Source organism: Notolepis coatsorum (genome assembly GCF_963971535.1).
Source record: "Notolepis coatsorum genome assembly, chromosome: 17".
Lineage (NCBI taxonomy): Eukaryota > Metazoa > Chordata > Actinopteri > Aulopiformes > Paralepididae > Notolepis > Notolepis coatsorum.
In genome coordinates this window covers 6656879-6678882 of record NC_140181.1, presented here as the reverse complement: position 1 = coordinate 6678882, position 22004 = coordinate 6656879, and the positions used below count along the sequence as shown (strand labels likewise).

Here is a 22004-nt window from a genome sequence, read left to right as displayed (position 1 = left end):
GTAATTGGTTTGTCATGACAAACTAATAAAAAATCGCGATTTACCCGGTGGCTACAACAACACACAGTGACTACATGCATCATTGTTTACAATGAACGGTGGGGCAGGGCGGTTAGGTGGTCGAGCGGAGATTGCGTTCGTCACCAGCCCCGGAGCTGTGAGCTTGGTTCGCCTGTTCGAATCCAGCTCACAGCTCCGGGGTTGTCACCAGCTTGGCTGGCCGTCTGCACTGATACAATTGGCTGTATCAGAGGGTGGGAGAACTGGCGGGGTGGGTCCGGGTCGTTGTAAACAGCGACTCCTACAGTTCGGTCGGGGCGCCTGCTAAGCGCGGATTGGACGTGAGGGGGATAGTGTGGTCCTCCCACACGCTACACCCTCTCAATGAGAATCCGCGCTGCCAGGTGAAAAGAAGCGGTGATTGGCTGGACGTGTGTCGGAGGAAGCACGTGGTAGCCTCCACTCTCCCAAAATGATCTGACTGTGGGGGGTAAAGCGCAGCGACCAGGAAGGGACTGGGAATTGGCATACGACTAACATTGGGATGGGGGAAAAATCGGAGGAAAATGGAGGGGGAAAAAGACAAAAAAAAAAAAAAAAAAAAAAAAATGAACGGTGGGGCTAATCTAAAGGACTGGACACGGACGCGTTAAACTAACCTAAAGTTAGTTGTTCACCAACAATCTACAGACACAAACAAACACAGAACCGGACTGTTATATTAAATTAATTGATTGCTGTTTAATGCGTCCGTGTCCAGTCCTTTAGATTAGCCCCACCGTTCATTGTAAACAATGATGCATGTAGTCACTGTTCAGGAATTTCTCTGTGGCCTGGAGTGCGTCACTCTTTGCTTTGAGAAAGTAAAGAAACACTGCCCCTGTGCACACATCTGTAAAAGACTGTACATATCTAAAGCCTCCTATGGACTCGTTGCTTACTGGACCGGCTAGGTCCGTGTCAACTAATGCAAGTGGTACCCTTACTTTTTCTGTGGGATTTCTGTTTCTCGGTTGAGTAAACTTCCCCATTTTGCACACTGCACAATTTTTGTCAGGTCTACGCTTTTCATCTTCAATGTGCATGCCTTCTGTCACTGCTTGCAGTTTCAGTAAATCCTCGTAATTACAATGACCCATAATCTCATGCCATGGCCTCTGGGCCCGCTGCAGCTGTGCCGGCCCGGCGATGCACGCCATCCGCGCCCCGAAAGCGTAGTCTTCCTGTCCCGTTATTCTCCGGGCGTCGTCTCGATCCGTCTCACGTCGACCGTTGCTGCCATCGTGTCCGCTGCCGCCATCTTGTCCACAGTCGTCATCTTGTCCGTAGCCGCCATCTTGTCCACAGCCGCCATCTTGTCCGTAGCCGCCATTTTGTCCGTGGCCGCTGTCTCGTCCATGGCCGTCATCTTGTCCATGAGCGTATCGCGCGCTCTGGTCGTGTTTCTTCATGCACGCTCTGTCTGTTTCCCCCGTGGATTTGCAGAAGCTACACCAGTCTTTGTGCAGTCGCTTCTCCGATGGCCTTTCTCTCCGCATCGCCAACATGCCAGTTCCGCCGTGGTCCTGGTCCTCTCCCTTGGCGTCGCTCGGGCCTTTAGCACCCTCTCTCCCGCCTCCGCGGCGGCTGGGTGGGTATCCTCTGAGGCCTCGAAGTTTCTTAACTTGGCCTTGAACTGTCCCAGCGTCATGTCCGCTGAACCGTGTGTTACCAGGAGTGTGAACGGTTTGTACAGCTCCGGTAGTCCTCTCATCATCATCGCCATCATTAGCCCATCGCTGGGTGCTTCTCCTGCACTCCTCAATGGCGTCGTAATCTGCTCCGCTCTGTTTACGTATTCGGTCACAGTCTCTGTGTGCCCCTTCCTCAGGGCCGTTAGTGCTATGTAGAGGGCCACAACTCGGGGTCTTGCTCGCCCGATGTAGTGCTCTCTCAACACCTCCAGGCTTTCTCTGCCTTTTTCTTTAGTGTCGTGGAATATCAGCCCCAAGCTGGTGTCGTCGAGCAGTGGCGCTAACTCACAGTACGTGTCTGCGTTACGCTGGTCGTCCAGGGCTTGCTCTTCCGCCGTCAGGTCTCCCGTGGGGGCTGCCAGGATCGTCTCCTTCAGTCCCGCACCGTGCATGCAGCATAGCATGTGCTCTTCCCAGAGCTCGTAGTCCTCTGCTTTTCCATTGAATGAGGGCCATTTGCTCCTTCCCTTGGTTTCCATCCTCTTCGTTGATGGTAGGCGTAGCTTTAGCTCTTGTTGGCCTAGCGTCTAGCCACACGGTGCTCCCGGCGCTAACCTAGCCTATACTTTAGCTAAGCTTGCTACCCTTATTATTTTGCCCCGGCGTTATCTGGGCCCATAACCTGTTGACAGAATCCGGCTATAGGGCGACAATAATGTGGTCAAGAGGCATGGTTTCTATCTTTAGCCTTTAACTGGCGTGGTTTATTTATTCACATGGTATACGCAGCAGTTCTAGAGTTCTCCTCTCACTGAGAGGCTGGGGGGGAAAGAGGTAGAGTAGGAGGAGACATCTCTATTTATACTCGCCACCTGGTGGTGTTCTTGAGTGGCTCCGCCTAGAGCGCCCTCTAGTGGAAAGTTATATATGCAGTTATACAGTTATTAACAATCCTAGATAGAACCTCTGACTTCAACATCAAATAATAAAACGGATATAGGATCCAGTGAGATTTTCTTTGTGATGTTTTTTTCCCCTCTTTCGATTTATTTGAAACTCGATGTGTGACTCATGGCTCCTCCCGAGAGACCATTTGTGCTGCTCTGCATGTAGAGAGACGATGACCTCTGTGAAGTGGTGGTGATGACGTCAGAGAGCAGCCCATCTTCACGCCCAGCCGAAAACAAGACAAGTTAGAGCGGCAATGTGTCCTTTTCTTCCATGTATTAAAGCTGCAGTAGGTAACTTCTGAGAAATGAGCGAGTGATTTTACCTGCCCAGCAGAAACAGAGCAAGCTCTCTCTGCATCACTTCTCAAACCAATCACACACGATAAGCTCTGCATCACTTCTCAAACCCATCACACACGATAAGCTCTGCATCACTTCTCTCAAGCCCATCACACACGATAAGCTCTGCATCACTTCTCAAGCCCATCACACACAAGCTCTGCATCACTTCTCAAGCCCATCACACACGACAAGCTCTGCATCACTTCTCAAGCCCATCACACACAACAAGCACACACACACACGACACAAGGTGTTCCAGACTTCCAGAGGGAAATCAGCTTATTTGCCATCTACCCTGGAGTTAGACAAGCAGATGCATACCATTTTCTTCTCTGTGCATGTGTTAGGCTTAGGGAACAGCCGCACCGTTAGCCTAGCTTAGCGTCATTGACTGGAAGTAGGTGTGCCAGTGAATCCACTTCATGGATTTTTGTTTTAAACTCTTTTTATTGGTTTTTGTACGGCATGAGTCAGCCTCCCAGCATTAATCTTTAAAAGAAACGTCCAGTCCATGCGAACAACAGTCCAAAAAAGAAAAAAGAACTGAAAAAAAAAAATGAAAAAAATACGTCTTGCTCTATGCCACGTAGGTGTAGACTTTACGGTCCTCGGGCGTCCGCACCAAGTATTCTCTCTCTATTAGTCCCTCTATACGCTTCTTGATGACCACGGGGCTGGGAAGGAAGTGCGCCAGGAGCTGCTGGGTCACCTGAGGAGAGAGAGAGAGAGAGAGAGAGAGAGAGAGACCATTAACACTTTGAATGCCAACGTTGAGTGCAGATGACACGATTTGTCGTTTGATATTTTTTTTATTAGAGATCTGAATTCATATTTCATCAACCGAGTCTCCCGTTGGTACAGCAGCCCCTCCAGGAGCTCCGATGGGAAAAAGCCGCCCCCTATCGTATATCCCTGTGTAACTGCAAGCCCTTCGATTATACTGGGAGATCCCTGTGGGGGGAGCCAACTGGCTGCATTGTGCTGGCGAGGGATCTGATGATGAGGGAAGTGATCGCGGGTTGGAAAGCAGCGTGGAATATATATTTACAGCAGCCAATAATCAATCAATAAACGTGATCGATATTTGGAATGGCGATCAGGAATTGGAATAATCTTTTTGGAGAAAATCTGATCTAAGGTAAGGAGTCTATGTTACCAGTTTTAGGAGAATCAGAGTTGTATTCACTGAGATAACAGCATGTCCGTGTGTGTGTGTGTGTGTGTGTGTGTGTGTAATGTTGAGGAAATTAGGTAATTGATTTCTCAGTCCACCTCTATAGCATGCATAAGTACACATATACTATCGATAATCTAGCATTTATTTGAAAACGATTCATAAATAGGCAGACAAATGACAACGTGTCTAGTGTATTCGAGAATATTCCAATAAATGCCGTTTATGGGGGAATCTTTCAATTTTCCGGAAATTTTCGAGAGAACGATAGCTCTTCGAAATGCTATAAAAAGGATATGAACCGATTAAAAAACAATCCGTTTCGACTAGGGATGCACGATAATTATCGGGCCGATATCAGCAATTATGACGTCATCCCGATAAACCCGATAATGTTATTAATAGCTCCGATAATATAATATATATATATTTTTTTAAACTTACATTTTTATTGAACATTTATAGACAAACAACACAGCATATACAATAACATCAACAACACTATTAAACAGACATAAATAATAAAGAAAAAATGTAATACCCAAAAGACGAAAAATAAAAAATACTGACTTAAGCAAATATTCACATACATAAATAATGAAGTGGAAAAAACATAAAACAATTGTCATATCTTAAACAAAAATAAAATTAGAAAACATTAAGTGTGTGACATGGGTTCAGAGACCCTCTTTGAACCTCTTTCCTCCTTTACCCTTCGCCCTCTTGTGATGTATTTGGTTCTTCCTCTGTGATGTCGTTTTCGTTCCCCTTGTAATCCTCCCACTTTCCCCATCTTTCTCCAAATTTCTCTTCCTGTAACCTCAGCATGTGTGTTATCCTCTCCATATCCTGTATCTCTTCCACTATTCCTGCCCATTGTGCTATTGTCGGTGGGTCTTCTTTGTACCACAGTCTTGTTATTGCTTTTCTGGCCGCTATCAACATTATCTTTATTAAATATTTGTCCCCCCCTTGTATTCCCTCGTGTGTCAGGTCTCCTAAGTAAAGCACCAGTCCTGTTTGTGGTAACCCGTATCCTAATATTCTGATCATTGCCTCCCCTATCTCCTCCCAATACCCCTTCAGCTTCTGACATCCTCAGAATATGTGCGTGTGATTTGCCCCCTCCTTCCCACACATCCTCCAGCATGCTCTTTGTGTTGGTGCATATTTTCCCTTCAGCTCTGGGGTTATAAAGAATCTGATTATGTTTTTCCATCCAAACTCTTTCCATATCCTCGATCCTGTTGTTGAATGTTGCACCTCGCATATGTTCCCCCATTCCTTCCCTGTTATTTCTATATCTAGTTCTCTCTCCCATTTCTCCCTTATGTAATCGGTCGTGTGTCCCTTGCTGTTCATTATAGCCCGGTATATTGCTGATATTACTCTTCCTTGCCCCCCTTCGTACGCCCATACTATCATCTTGATTATTCCATTCTGTTCTTCGTCTTTGGCCCCCCTTATTTCTTTGTTGTAGTAGTCTCTAACCTGTAGATATCTGAAGAGGTCCCTGTTTTCTAGTCCAAATTTCTCCTTTAATTTTTGTAATGTCTGCATTTCCCCCTTCTCTATCATTTTGCATATCGCTGTTGCCCCCCCCCCCTCTCCCACCTTCTGAATCCATGGTCTAACCTCCCTGGTTTGAATCTCTTGTCATGTGCTACCCATCTCAGAACCCCTGACTGCTTCTCCAATTTGTGTGTTTTTACTACTCTGTTCCATATGGTCAAGGTGCATTTGGTGATTGGATCTAATAGTCCCTCTTTTTCTCTAAATAGTTCCCTATCTCCCACCAGAGCTTGTACCTTGTATCCCTCCCCTTCTTTTTCAATGTCTTTCCATCGTGCCTCATATCTGTCGTTACACCAGCACGTCACTGCTCTCAGTTGTGCTGCATAGTAATAATCTTGTAGGCTGGGTACTGCCATCCCTCTTCCTTTGGTAGTTGTAGTGTTTTATATCTGACCCGTGGTCTTCTCCCCGCCCATATGAACCTCGATATCAGTCTGTCCCACTCCCTGAATTGATTCTGTGGTATTTGTATCGGTAGTGACTGGAATAGGTACAGTAACCTTGATAGTATGTTCATTTTAATGACCTCTATTCTTGAATTGAAGTCCAAGGGCATTACTGTCCATCTCTCTAAGTCTCTCTTGATGTTCTGATTTATCTGTGTATAGTTCGCCTCAAACAGTTTCCCCACCCCTCTCGTGATGTTCACCCCTAAGTATTTAATCTTGTCCATGTCCCATCTTATCCCGTACTGTTCCCTAATTTCCGTCGTTGGGGTATAGTTCCATGCTAAGGTCTGTGTCTTTGTCACGTTTAGTTTGTATCCTGAGTAGTGGCCATATTCCTTCAGTAGATCCATCAGTGCCGGGAAGCTCTTGTCTGGTTGTCTCATGTATACTATCACGTCGTCCGCAAATAGGCCTAGTTTATATTCCGTTCCCTTTATCCTTACTCCCTTGATGTCCTCGGTCTGTCTGATCAGTTGCGCCAGTGGTTCTATGAAAACGGCGAAGAGCGTTGGTGAGAGCCAACATCCCTGTCTGGTAGCCCTCTCTAATCTGATTCTATCCGTCAGGCTGCCATTCACCTTAACCCTCGCTGTCGGTTCTTGATATAGCGCCTTGATCATCTTCATCGCCCTCCCGTTCAGTCCGAACCTCATCAATGTTTTATATAAAAATGTCCAGCTCACACTGTCGAATGCTTTTTCTGCATCTAGGCTAATCAGTACCGCGCTACCACCTTGTTTTTGTATCTCCTCTACTATGTGTAATGTCTTTCTCACGTTGTCCTGTGTCTGTCTCCCTTTAATAAATCCAGTTTGATCTTCATCTATAATGTCTGGCATAAACGTCTCAAATCTCTTTGATATTATCGATGTATACATCTTGTAATCCACGTTGAGTATGGACACAGGTCTGAAACTACTACATAATTCTCTATCCTTCCTTTCCTTCGGTATCGTGGTGATTATGGCTTCCTTCCACGAGGGGGGGCATTTTGCCCTCTTCCATCGTGTGTCTGAACGCCGCCCCTAACATGGGTGCTAATTCCGTTCTAAATGTCTTGTAGAATTCCAATGGGAATCCGTCGCTCCCCGGAGATTTGTTGTTTTTAGCTCTACTAATTGCCTCTTCCAGTTCTCGTTCCGTAATTATTTTATTTAATTTTTCATTCTGTTCTTTCCCTATCGATGGTAACTCTAGCTTCTCCAGATATGCTTCTATTTCCTCTTCTCCCGCTGCTTTTGGCGTGTATAGTTTCTCATAGTATTCTCTAAATGTCCTCTCTATTTCAGCTGGGTCTCTCAATATTTCATTAGTCTTTGTATCCCTTATTGTGTGTATCGTGTTCAACTTCTGTTGCGTCCTAATTCTCCTAGCCAACAGTCTGGTCGCTTTTGGTCTCCCTTCATAGTACGTTTGTTTCATGAACCTCGCTTTCTTTTCTATTTCCGTCAATAATTCCCTATTTATCCTGGCCTTTACTTCTTTGATTTCTCCGAGCGTTTCCTGTTCTTTTGATATCTGGTGTCTCCCCTCTAGCTTCTTCAGCTTCCCTATCAGATTGTGATATGTCTCCGTTCTGGCCTTCTTCAGCATTGCTGTCTTCTCCATCAATTTCCCCCTTATCACCACCTTCAGTGTGTCCCATAGAATGTTCGGATCTACCGCCCGTTGTCATTTTCTTCCTTATACCTGGCTATCTCCTCCTTGATCTGACTCACCACCCCCTTGTTATTTAATATTCCTACATTTAGTCTCCAGATCGTGTTCCTCCGTCTCCCTTCTAGATCCACTGTCAGATATATGGCACTGTGATCCGATATGTCCGCTACTCCTATTCTGCTCTCCCGTACCCTGTAACTGTCCCCCGTCGTCATCAAAAAGTAGTCTATTCTCGCATATGTCACGTGCGGGTGTGAGTAATGTGTGTATTCCCTGTCCATGGCGTGCATCCCCCTCCAAACATCTGTAATTCCCATTTCCGTCATCTGAATATTCAACATCACTTTGCCCCTCTTTATCGTATTATTCATTCCATTAACGTTTAACGACATCATTTTTATACCTTTAACCATTGTCATCTTTCTTCTTCTTTCGCCTGTCAGACCCCCCATGTCACATTCATTCCCCCCTCCGGTTGTAGCCTCCGCTCTCTTCACCGAATACATATAATGATTAACATAAATAAAAAACCTAAACTTTACATAAAGTGCTCCCAAGGCGTTCTGGGGGTCCCTGTGTCCCCCCCCTGTCCCCTGCTGGTGGGTGAGGAGTAATTGCTCTCCTAGTGAGAGGCCTCCTCCTGACGGCTTGGGGGTTTGAAACCTTTACCCCCAACCGCTCGTCATATTTGTCCAGCCTTCTTACTGTTTTTATTGCTGTCGAGCTCCTGGTCAAAAGCGCTCTGTCCTTCATTCTGATCAAAGACCCCCATTTCCTAGGTCCCTCTCAATGTGGCTCATATGTTCCAATGTCCCTCCTTCCTCCCAAACCCGTGTGTGGTGTCTTCTGTGTACCCCTTTTTACTTTCTTTTCCTCCCCTCTATTTTCTATGTGATGTCCATTTATCCCCTTAATCCCTTCCAACTGTGTTACTCGCAGCGTGTGTCTATGTATTTGTTTCAATATGTTCTGTGTTCCGTCTATCATACCTAATTATATTTCCATTTATTTCCTCCATCAGCATGTGTATTATGTGTCCATGTATACGTTATGTTCATTCCTATATCCTGCCTCTACCTGGGAATGTGTGTTTATGTATATGTTATTTCAGTTTCTATATTTTGTCTCTATTTGGATAGTTTTTTCAATCTCTTGTGCGTGTACTCATCCGTTCGTCTCCTCCCGCCTCCTCTCCCCTCATTCTCCGTCTCTGGCCTCCTCGTCCGTCTCCGCCTTCGGTCTGTCACGTCTCACCTCGGCCTTCTCCTCTCTCCTCCCTCCTCTCCCGGGTTTCGATCTCCTACTCTGGTCCATCTGCGTGCTTTCTCCAATCTCTGCTGCAGGCTCAGCGTCTGGCCCTCCTGTCCCCTTCCTTCTCCGCCATCTGCATCCCCCGTCGCCTCATCTCCTCCGCCGCCTCCCGCGCCGTCGCGTACGTCACCGTCCCTTCCTTCCAGTGAATCCTTAGCGAGGTCATGGGTGATTGGAATTTCATTCCGTTTTCTTTCAGAATTCTCTTCAGTCCCGCGTAGGACCTGCGTGTTATTGCTACCGCTGTCGAGTAATCGTGATCAAACGACAGTCTTTTCCCCTCGATTTCTATCTTCTTGGTCCACGCGGTTCTGAGTATCAATTCCTTAATCTCAAATCTCAGAAAGTTAATAATCACCGCCCTCGGAGGTCTGTCCGGTTTCGGTCTCGGAGCCAACGCCCTGTGGGCCCTCTGTATCTCCATTTTTTCCAGTCCCGTCTCCTCCAGTTGTTCCTTGATAAGCTTTTCCACATATTGGGTCACCGATTCCCCTTCGACTCCTTCTTTCAATCCCCATATTCTGATGTTATTTCTCTGTGACCTCCCCTCCATGTCCGATATCTTTGTCTCCATCTGTTCTTGTTTTTGAATCGCACACGTTAATACCTCGTGTATCTCTGTGTTCCATTCCTCCGCTTGCGCCGTTCTAGTCTGTAACTCGGTCACGTTTCTGCCCTGTTCCGCCATCTTCTCATCCACCCTTTTGAGTTCTGTATTCATTTCACCTCTGAAGTCCTCCTGTTCCTTCCTCAATTCCTCCCGTAACTTCCCAATATCGTTCCTTATCGTGTCCGTGTTCAGTTTTATCGCCGCTGTTATGGTCTCCAATATCCCGGCCTGCATGACCACGGCCCATCCTGGCATTCCCGTGTCTGCCTCAGCGGGACCTCCCCTTTCTTCCGCCTGTACCTTCTCGGCTTCGCTTCGGGGGCTCTGTTTCTTCAAATTCTCCTCTTCTCGTGTGTTCTCCATTTCTCTTTCCTTCACAATCGTTATCTCTTCCTTACTTCTCGTGTGCATCTTTTATTTTTAATCACTTTTCGGGTCTCTATTTATTCGTTTTTTCGCTCATTTGACCAGGAGCTCTACCGCACGTGTGTTACCCGTCTGCTCTCATACCGGAAGCCCAATATAATATATTTTTTGGTAAAAAAAAATGCGGTGTGGGTGAATTGGAATGAAGTGCGTTTGTTTTGACTGTAGGCTCCTCCCGTTTTGTCAGTACTGTGGTACGACTGACAGCGTGTGGTTTAGGAACAGGGCGTTTTACACAAATCCAGCGCTCCCTTTCTTGGCTGTGACGTAGCCACGCAAGTTTCTGGAAGCAGCGCGGACGTTAACAACAAAGGTGGCCGCGTCGGTACTCAAAATTTCAGAGGAAAAAGTTCGCTTGCTATTTGTAATAAATGCAATGCAGAAGTTCCACAAGGAGGGAAAAGGGCAACAACTTGTAATACATCCAGCCTGACGGGTCATCTGCGGCATCACCACCGCTACGATGGTGTGTTATTGTGTTAACTTAGAAGCCTACGACGACGCGAGGAGCTAAGCAAAGCTAGCCCCTTTCGTGGCTGTGATGCAACCCTTGGTTGAATACGCAGTCACTTATTGCTCGGTAGTAGCCAGGTTCATTTGCACCACCAAGGACTGCTTAAAAGCTAGCGGCTTGAGCCCTTGGGTCATTTCTGTCAAACTTCTTTAATTTAGTAAACGACTCGTCAATAGCCGTCGTCGTGGGCTTTTAACACCGTGGTGGTGATGTTGCAGGTGACTTGTTGTTGTGGTGGTGATGTGAGGTGGTGATGTGTCCACTCAAAGCCTTTTTTTCAAGGCTCCGCTTTGAAAAAAGAAGAACAAAAAGCTTTGAGCGTCTTAGGTTGGATGTATTATAAGTTGTTGACGGATTGTGAATTTTCATTTGGAAAAATAAATATGGTCACTTTATCAGTCAAAACTGTTGTCTTGGCTTTTGTTTCTGTTGTCTGGTTAGGTCACATTTAAGTTGGTGTTAAGTTATTATCCTGGGAAGTCTTTTTATGTATTATTATTATTATTGTATTGTGATATGTTTTGTTTCATGTTGAAAAAAAGAAAAATTTTATCAAAAAAAAATATATACATTAAATTTCTTTTTATAATACAATACATATCGGTTATCGATATCGGTTATCGGCTTGAGGAGCATAAAGTTATCGGTATCGGTGTCAAAAAAGCAATATCGTGCATCCCTAGTTTCGACAATGTTGACTGCAAACAAGTCATTGATAAGCGGCGGGCAGATTAGACACATAGCCATAATTTAAAACATAGATTATGTGTTTTTAACGCTAACATTGAAGTGGGTGGCGGCATTCAAGGGGGTAAAAAGGAAAACATGGCCGGCATCGAAAGTGTTGACAGAACTGTCGGGAAATAATCGTTTTTCAACTACACAACTTGCTAGGTCCAACCTTCTTAAAAAGGGAAACATCAGCCATTTTGAAAATGTATATGACTTAGTACTAGCAGGTACTACGACATGTTAGAAAAAAAAGAAGAACAAATTGCCTGCACTGTACTCCTGCCTGCAATGGAGAACGGAATGAAAGCTAAATTAAAACTTGAAATACAGATAAAAAAATAGAGTACCATTTTCTGGAAGAGGAAACACTTCTACGCTAGGACAGTTTACACCGTTTAGTGTGTAAACAGTGTAACAGTTTGGGCCGTGTGGTTGAATTAGAGTAACTGTGCAGTAAAACCAGCCGTGTGGCACTGACGCTCCAACTTCCCTTTGGTGGTAAACTACTAAAGTCACTAAATCAACGCACACTGGAAAACAAACAAACTCAGAAAAGTAAGACACACCTGCCCTACAGGTTAGACGCTCTTCGTCTTCCAGAAAATGGTGAAAACTTCACTGTAAACTAATTTCACGCTCCATTAGTTTCCTCATTGAGCTACCCCGACGAAGTTACTTTTGATGACACTCTTCCCCAAAAGGGTTTAAAGAACGGTTCTCAATGAATGCACGGGCATGAGTACAATGTGGGCTTTTTTCCCTTCTAAAATTACCCCCTAAACAATATACATTTATTTATTATTTCCTCCAAAGAAAATAAATCACATTTTGACCCATTTATTTTGCAGCACCTTTTTTTTCTTTCCTTGAATTCAATGGCCCGTTACCAAATCTCTCTCATTCATTATTTGCTACTACCCCTGACTGGATTCACTCTGAGTGCATAGTATTATAGACATATTAGCATAGTAGGTAGTAGTATAGGCATAGCAGCATAGTGCATAGACATATTGATTGATGTAACCCAGGGGTGGCCAACCCGCAGCTTGCGAGCCGCATGCGGCTCTTTGCCCATCAATGTGCGGCTCTTCCACCCATAAAAAAAAAAGTAGTTTAATTATTATTTCTTTATTTTTTTTTTACTTTTTTTTTTTATTTTTTTGTCACTCATTCCATAAGGACATAGAATAAACATTTACAATTTTTTTTAAATGGTCCATTGGCATGTTCTTGGGATCTGAATCTAGGGACATAATAGATCAGTGTCAGAAATAGTGTGTCTGTTACTAGGCTTGAGTAAATTGTAATGAACCAAAGGAGAATATCAATTCTATTTAATTTTTTTTTATCTTTGACTGTGAATAACACCATGCTAAAATTGACCAGACCTGAAAAATCTAAGCAAATGAATAAAGGGAAGATTATTAAACAGAAGGTTTTGTAGATACAGTACTGAATTCTGCCATCTTTTTTATAATGTAAATTTCTCCACCATTTTTCATCGTATTGCAACACAGTTTTTTGCAAGACGTTCACAGAAAGGTAGAGAAACTAACTGCGTTCTGTTTTATGGCAATAACGTTCAGGTTTGTGGGAGATATACCGGCTCAGTGGCCTCGTGGGTAGTGTCCGCCCTGAGTTCGGGAGGCTGGGAGTTCAAGCCCCGGCCGAGTCATACCAAAGACTATTTAAAAATGGTACCCATAGCCTCCCTGCTTGACACTCAGCATCAAGGGTTGGTTTGGGGGGAAGTCCTTGCGACATACTAGCGTCATGTCCAAGGGGTGTACTTGTACATCAAGCTGCCTCACGCTACGGAAATAGGAGATAGGCTCCTGCCCCATGTGCCGTTACGGCTCGAGAACCATTGGTTCTCAAAGGCAAACTTCTTGTGGGAGATAATCCCAAAAAATAAGAGAAATAAAAAAGTAAATCCAGAAGTCAGATGATTGACAGGGGCTGGTGTGAGCTGGGTAGGGTAGTTTTTCGAAATTCGAAAGCCCTAAGTCTCTTCCTTCAAAAGACTACACTCACTTTTGGCTGTGTCACTTCCTCCTGTCAATATGCGCCGGTTTCCGACTCAATGCCCTGAGATTTCTATAATCTTATATTTCACTAATAACAGTTAAAATAATTGGTAAACAAACATAATGCTGAAAATATACACTTTTACTGTATATCTCGGGCTTAAGAGGTTAACCCTGTGAGGTCCAAATTAAAAAGACATTAGCAACTTCAGAGGCCAGAGGGTGGGACATATAAACACATTTACTATCAAATAGCATTGTGAAGCTGAACAACAGGACCAATTGACTATAGGCCTACATGTGCTTAACACTTTAATCGCCATGGGTTAAATTCATAATTTACCATCCCTCGCCAGCTCTATTTGTCTATGGAGAAGTTCCCCTTCTTTGCAGGGCTATAACTTTTTAAATTCTATTGCTAAATTGCCATTATTATGGCACATTCAATGTCCTATATGTATTGTTCAGGGTGTAGCAACGTTAAACTTTTTCATTCACATATTCATACTAAAATATGGTCTAAAGTATAAGTATGTTTTTATCGTTTTCTGCAGCTTTCTTCAGAACGTGATTTATAGCCCCAAATGCATTATATTGATGATCAAATACAGTTTGGTAGGAATCTGTGCGAGATAAAAAATTTCAACTGCACGTACTTCTAGAAGTTTCTACGCATCATCTGATGATGACCAGATGGGCGGGGGATCGTTTATAATTCCGTGGGCAGCGTTAGATGATTCATCCAGAGTGGGTCATATGTTCATCAGATCAGTTAGTATAGAAAACGTTAGAAAATAACGCTGAATCTTACCGTGGCTTCCTCGCGCCGCTGGCAGATGAGCGTGGAACAGATTTTTTTCTATTATGGGATGTAGAAATGCCCGATCCATTTCCAGGTTGTATAATAGTATATACGTCCAAATAACGTTGTTTATTGAGTTAGGGTGAGCGATCTATTATCCAGTGTTTCAAGATGGAGTCGCGGGAGCTATAGCGAGTGGCCGGACCACATATGGATGAGCACTACCGGTTCAAAGGTTAATATCCGGTTGCCGATCTGCCGATCGGCCACCAGATGGCGCTCTTGAACCGCTAGAGAGTTGAGAGGAGATCAGCAGTGTGTCTCAGGGCTCCGGAAAGGAAATATGATTTCGATGACAGATTTTTGAAATATTGACATCAAAGACGAGTTACGGCGTCTTCGGCAGAATGAGCATGGCTCAGAATGACGTAAAAACTCGTCCGCGGCGATCATAGTGTTAAAGGGGAACTATCTTATAAATGGCCTTTTTGAGTGTTTAGCATTGTTTCCTAGCTATGTGAACTTATATTAATATGATCTATGTCTCAAAATTCTCATATTGGCGCATTCTTCCAATTCTCCTCTCACAATATTCACCCTCACTGAACTGAGTCATTTGAAAATGTGCCCTATATGTGATGTCATAAAGACACTGCTGCATGTTAATGTTCAGGCGGGGCCGATGCTGCGCAGTGGTTTAGGAGCCCAGGCTCAAAACAGCTCGAGATCTTGAGGTAGAAAAATGCTGTTTTTGAGGACTTGATTAGAAATACAAAACAATGAATAAAAAAAATATATATATTACAGAGGTGTTCCATAGACTCACAGGAATTGTGTAAAAGTGCCCAAATAGTGAAAGAAATAGTAAAATAGTTCCCCTTTAAATTTTTTTAAATAAACATTATTTTTTTTAATTAATTTTTTTTTATTTCTCTTTCTCCAATTTTCTGTTTTTCTCCCCGTCCCAATTTAGTCTGCATGCCAATTCCCCCCCTCCCCTACCTGGCTGCTGTATGCATGTTCTCCTACGAGTCGGTACAAGGGCGTCCCGAAGCCGACCGCACGCTTCCTCCGATACGTGTGGCGACTGCCAGTGACGTCTTTTCACTTGGCAGCGAGGACTCTCATTGGTGAAGTGTAACGCACGCTATCTCCACCAAGTCCTGCCCCCGCTGAGCAAGCGCCGAGACCTGACCTGTAGGCGTTGCTGTCCACAATGCCAGATTCCCACCCACCAGCTTCCCACCCCCTAATACTGCCAATTGTATTAGTATAAACGACCAGCCAAGCTGGTAGCAACGCCGAGAGCTGGGCTCGAACCCAGCATCTCCTGCGTTGGTGACGAGTGCAAATCTCCGCTACGCCACCTGACCGCCCTATAAACATTATTTTTTTAAATGGCTAAAAGTGATTTTGTCATTTTGCAACCGTGGGTCTCACAGGGTACTTTTAACCCTATGAGGCCCAAATAAAAAAGACATTAGCAACTTCAGAGGCCAGAGGGTGAGACCTATAAACACATGAAGGGTGCCGTGACTGAAAAAAAAGTTGAGAAACGCTGGTATATGGTGTGGCTCTTTGTGGTACCACAGTAATGTTTGTGGCTCTTAGTCTCTGACTGGTTGGCCACCCCTGATGTAACCTAACCTGCAGTTAGCTCTGCTACCAGGATGTGATGTAACCTAACCTGCAGTCAGCTCCGCTACCAGGATGTGATGTAACCTAACCTGCAGTCAGCTCTGCTACCAGGATGTGATGTGAGTTAACCTGCAGTCAGCTCTGCTACCAGGATGTGATGTAACCTAACCTGCAGTCAGCTCTGCTACCAGGATGTGATGTAACCTAACCTGCAGTCAGCTCTGTTACCAGGATGTGATGTAAGCTAACCTGCAGTCAGCTCTGCTACCAGGATGTGATGTAACCTAACCTGCAGTGAGCTCTGCTACCAGGATGTGATGTAACCTAACCTGCAGTCAGCTCTGCTACCAGGATGTGATGTAACCTAACCTGCAGTCAGCTCTGCTACCAGGATGTGATGTAAGCTAACCTGCAGTCAGCTCTGCTACCAGGATGTGATGTAAGCTAACCTGCAGTCAGCTCTGCTACCAGGATGTGATGTAACCTAACCTGCAGTCAGCTCTGCTACCAGGATGTGATGTAAGCTAACCTGCAGTCAGCTCTGCTACCAGGATGTGATGTAACCTAACCTGCAGTCAGCTCTGCTACCAGGATGTGATGTAAGCTAACCTGCAGTCAGCTCTGCTACCAGGATGTGATGTAAGCTAACCTGCAGTCAGCTCTGCTACCAGGATGTGATGTAACCTAACCTGCAGTCAGGTCTGCTACCAGCATGTGATGTAAGCTAACTTGTGTCGTGAATTTATCAAAATAAAACATGAAAATAGCAACTGAAATGTACAAAATAATATTAGATGAAATTGCTGATTTGATAGAAGGAGCAGGAAACACCATGTTGGTTATCTCTGTGGCACCAGGCGTAAAGAGGTTGAGACAGTGACTCCCCCGACCAGGTGCCAGATCATTAAGGTCATAAACTGACCCCTCAAGACCAGGTGGTGAGATGGGCAGGAAGGAGTGGTATTTACTTTTAGCTAAAGAAGAACAAAAGCTTACGTTGAATGACCCATTTCCCCCACGGGCCCTATTTGGTAAGAGACTAAAGAGGAAGGAGATAATTATCTTTTAGAACAGGAACTTAAAATACAGTTGAGGTCAAAGGTTTATTTACACTAGCTAAGCAATTTCAGGTTACGACATGGCAGCTGCTCAGAAAACCTAAGGCCCAGAGGTCAGAAAGGAAAACACCAGACCAGTTGGAATCTCCCTTACACATCAGATTTGACTGACTTTAGGCAGAATGCCCCCAGTTACACATTTAACTCCAATAGATAGACTAGACGGTTTTTAGACCTTGAGGAAATAGAAAACTAATGGCTTTGTCAGAGAGATTAGTTAGATGTCCTTAGAAAACAGTGCAATCAATAATGTCCTAAAAGGGAGCTGTCATACCAAATCACCTTAGATAAATAGGTTTAGCAAGCCAGAAAAGTTGACAATAAGTGAACCAAATACAAAGACATCGTTTGTAAATTAATGTTAATACTGAACAAAATACTTAGTGATCAAATAGAGCTACAAACTAGATTACAGATTACTTTAGAATAGGAAATACAAACAGTAGGATAACATTAAATAGTTCAATCAAATAAAGTAAAATGTGGACCAAACTGAAGACAAGACTGTGAGTCACTGTCTAGACAATAAAGAATTATCATAGTATTCTAAAAAGCAATTACAGAATGGTAAAGTGTTTGTCGATGGAAACAGCTCATGTTCTAAGGATCCCCTAATAAGGATCCCCTAATAAGGTAACAGCCAGTCGGATTCTACTGTGTAACCTTGTGTCAACAGAACAGGAGGACGTGTCACTCACAGACGAGTTCCTACTAGAAGGAATTTGGCCAATGGGGAAGCCCGATTGCGGGAGTGACGTCACCAGACAGGCAGGGGAAAGGTCTTTTCTATCTCATTAAAAGGGGAGGCGAGGAGACACAGAGGATCCTGGAGATGGACTGAGACACAGACCTGGAGCGGGACACACACACAGACCTGGACAGGAGGAGACCTGGAGACTGGAGCGCTGGAGACCGACGGAGAAACGGAGACTCACCAACCGGAGATTAGAGAGCCGAGCCGGAGACACACAGAGCGATGGACACAGACGATCGCCTCGCAGCAGGGGAGCCAGACTCCACCGAGCCTAGACGAGAGCAAGCGCTCCCAAACCGCTGAGACTCACCGAAACCAAGGTTGCCTGGCGACCACCAACCACAAGAGAAGCCGCGTGTTGTCATGGAACCCGAGAGACAACAACACCACCACCGGAGAAGAAAGCTCTGATCGGCCCCAGCTGATCAGATCATGGACAAAACTGCCACACCAAAGAGACAATTAGATTACAGTAAAGATCTTGTACTTGTTTGATTCATAGCGGTGGTTTATTAAGAAATGGAAATAAACACACCAGTTTGTTTTATTCAGACCACCTCGTCAGCGTTTTCCTTAATAAGAACCGAACACCAGAAAATACAAAACAATGCAGAGAGAAGAGTAGACTATACGATAACAGAACTTAGATATAAATGGAGTGAAAGATACTTCAGTTGGTCCGTGACCCGTGCTGTATTCGACCAAAGCCGGTTGAAGACGACGAAAAGCTACTTCTGGAAAATGGACCGAGAGATTCTCGCCCTCATCGAAGCCCCTGCGACTGATTGGATCCTTCACCTTTTCAGCCGAGGACAGCGAGTTTGAAGGTAAGTAATAAAGATGCATTTAAAATTGGTAGAGGTCGAGCAGTCTCAAATTGGGGTGTTGCTATGGGGAAAAGTGAAGGCTAATGGACCAGAAAAAACGGGTTGATGTCGGAAGAACACCAGAGACCAGGATTCACGACCTACTGTCTCTGGTTTCGGCCGCACACCAACGCAGCACTTAAGGTTGGGGTATTGAGGGGTGTTCGGTTAGAATGCCTAAGATTGGTACAATGCCAGATGTGGTAGGACTAGTCTAGGTAGGATCGATACTAATGTGATGAAGTAAAGGGGCGCAATCCGAGTGAACGGTACAGTAGTGAGGCGAAAGGGGAAGTGTTTATAAGCAACTATGGAGCTATAAATAAGGAATTGTTCAGGGAAACAATTGAAGGTCTGGGGATAAGTGACGTTTTTGGTTGATGAACGGGTTAAATGAAGCGCTGTTTTCACTCGTCAGAACCGGGCCCGCTCTGGGAAACGGCTGACGGAGGAACAAGAGTACCATTGTGGATTTTCAAGCCCTTCATCGAACAGTATGGTGACTACCAGTAAAGAGAGGTTATAGATGTCTGTATTTAGTTCAGATCGCGCACAGCCGAGGGTTAGGGATTCGCGCCAGTTTGCTTAGCGGGATTAAGGAACTCTCTTAGAATCGGTACGACTGAGCAATGGACTTTGGAAGACGTTCCATAAGCGAATTGCCGAGACAAATCCGACGTCATTTAGGCTCAGATTGGCTATGGTCCAGATCTGAAGAACATCAAACTCGTGGAGGAATGAGGAAAGTAGAAAATATGGAAATTGTGGTTTAAACGGGGAGAACGATAGACCACATAAACCTCCGATTCAAGCCGACAGGTGGCTCTACAAGTAGGAAATATGGAAATTATGGTTAAACAAACGATTTGGCCATATAAACCTCCAATTCAAGCCGGCAAGAGGCGCTACAAAAACTCTCCACGAGCTACTATACATGAATGGAGTGGGTTTCTCGGGGTATAGCAAGGCAGATTTACTAGAACTCGGTAGATGTATGAAGCACTTTGAAAGAAGGAACTGCGCTTGTGATTAGAACATAGGAAAGAATTGTGTGAAATGGGCGAGGTAGGAAATGCGCTTAGAATGAATGTGGCCAAATGAATAGTATGCTTATGAATAGGACATTGGTTTGCTAAGTATATATGTTTGGATTAATGTGTGTTAGAGCTATGAGTGAATGCCAATGTATTTTTTTAATTATTGTAAAGCTCTGGTGACCGAGACGGCAGCGGAGAAACCGTAACATTGTCCGTGGGATGGGGCATTTAGTTAGCTGGCTCCGTTAGCCGCGGGACGGCAGCAGTAACGTATGGACGCTGTGTTACGATATCGAGTGAATTGAATGAATGGCAAGAGTGATGGAACCAAAATGATGTGTGAAGTTCGTTGACATTTTTTAATCGGTGGTATTAAGGTCTAAATTGAATGTAGTGGTATCAAGATAAACAGAGTTTTGGGAGCTGATGACGTCACTAGGAACGTCTAGGCTTTTGGGAGCGTTGGATTTAAAATACTGTGTATTTCGGCCGGGCGGGGCCAAACGGGCGAGCGAACTAGAATAAAGATAATGATATATGTTCTGTAAACTGGGGCTAAATAGGATTAAAGTTATGTTGCGGGGTATAACAGGGTTGTGCAGACGTCGCGATGTGTTGGGCCGCTCGAATCAACAGGATAATGGGCCGTATAGGAGAAGTTATGATGGATGCTAAGCTAAGCTAATTGAGCTAGCAGTACTAAACTAATGGAGCTAGCAGGGGGGAGCTAACGAAGCTAAAATGCTAAGCTACCTGTGCTAACAATGTAGCATGATTGAACTCTTGGGGGATATCGCGTGTTGCTACTCTTGGTGGCTGGCACGAGACCTTAGAGAGGCGCGGACAGGAACTTCCGGTATAGAGGGGTTCTGGGGATTGTCGTTTGATATTGAGGTGGGACGTCGAGTGAGGTCGTGTGGTGTTGTGCTGCATGATGATGCACTTGTGGGGGAGGGTGAGGGCGCCTCCTGCAGGACGTTGTGAGTACTGTGGTACAATAGTGGTGATGTACTAAACATTACAGCAGGGGGCGGTGTTGCCTCTTTGATTGTTACACCTCTCTTTCGCATGTAAACGAGGAGCCGTAGCGGGCATTTTGTAGTTTTTATAGGTTTTTTGGTTTTTGAGTAGCGACCATCTTGGAATTTTGTAGTTCTTTTTATCGGTTTTTCCTGTTTTTAATGACGAATGAATATGCTTGTTTAGTTATCAATCTATATTTGTTGTGGGCCCAGTATGATGGCGCTAGTGGGGTAGAAATGTGTTGGATGTGTGGGTTTGTTTTGTGGCTTTTCTAGTTGTATTATTCCAGTAATAGGCAGCTGATGAGTGTCTGGTGTGGTTGGAACGTGTAGACGGTAGGTGTCAGTCTGCGCATGCGCGCCATGGTCGGTCAATACAGGGGGATGGACTATGGGCTTTTGTTAAGGCAGTAGACAGTGGAGGGCTATAGGGGGCGATGTTGGTCGAGACTAGTTGGAGTGGAAACAGCGACGTGGTGTGCTGTGACGGGACTTGCGTGAACCCCCCCCCTTTCTCCTCTGTCTCTTCCTCCCTCTCTCACACTCTCCCCCCCTCCTTCCCTTCCTCCTTCCCTGCCTCTCTCTATCTCTCTCTCTCTCTAAATCCCTCTCTCCCTTCATCCCTCTCTCCCTCCCTGCCTCCTTCCCTGCCTCTCTCACTCTCCCCTCCCTCTCACTCTCCCCTTCCTCCCTCCCTCCCTCCTTCCCTGCCTCTCCCCCCTCAGCCCTCTCTCCCCCCCTGCTTCGCCTCTCTCTATCCCTCTCTCCCTTCATCCCTCTCTCCCTCCCTCCCTCCCTGCCTTCCTCCCTCCCTCCCTCCCTCTCTCTTCTCTATCCCTCTCTCCCAGCTTGACTTTGTTCGCAAAGGAAGTTTTGTTCAAGGTAGATTGCCTTTATGGTGGGGCTTGGAGCATTGGTTGTATTAATGTAGTGTTTACTTTCTAAATTAGGATTACATAAGGATAAATTAATATTCATGGTCATTTTGGAGCCCCCCCCCCTCTCCTTTTCCATCTGTATGTCTCTCCTCCCTCCCACTCTCTCTCCCTTCTTCCCACTCTCTCTCCCCTATGTCTCCCCCCTCCTCCCTGTCTCTCCTCCCTCCCACTCTCTCTCCCTTCTTCCCACTCTCTCTCCCCTATGTCCCCCCCCTCCTCCCTGTCTCTCCTCCCTCCCACTCTCTCTCCCTTCTTCCCTCTCTCTCTCCCCTGTGTCTCTCCCCCTCCTCCCTCCCACTCTCTCTCCCTTCTTCCCACTCTCTCTCCCCTATGTCTCCCCCCCTCCTCCCTCCCGCTGTCTAATTCCTTCTGTCTGTCTTTCCCTCT

At 45.2% G+C, this 22004-nt stretch overlaps 1 protein-coding gene across 1 annotated transcript in view; it reads right to left on the bottom strand.

Moving 5' to 3' along the window:
• Positions 1-3542: 3542 nt before the first annotated feature.
• LOC311243439 (cullin-3-like) overlaps positions 3543-22004 on the bottom strand; it is a gene marked incomplete at both ends in the record, with an annotated part of 117268 nt that continues 98806 nt past the window's right edge. The window contains one exon of the mRNA XM_084332669.1: positions 3543-3674. Within this exon, the coding sequence (XP_084188795.1) occupies positions 3543-3674 (132 nt within the window). The remainder of the gene's footprint in view (positions 3675-22004) is intronic.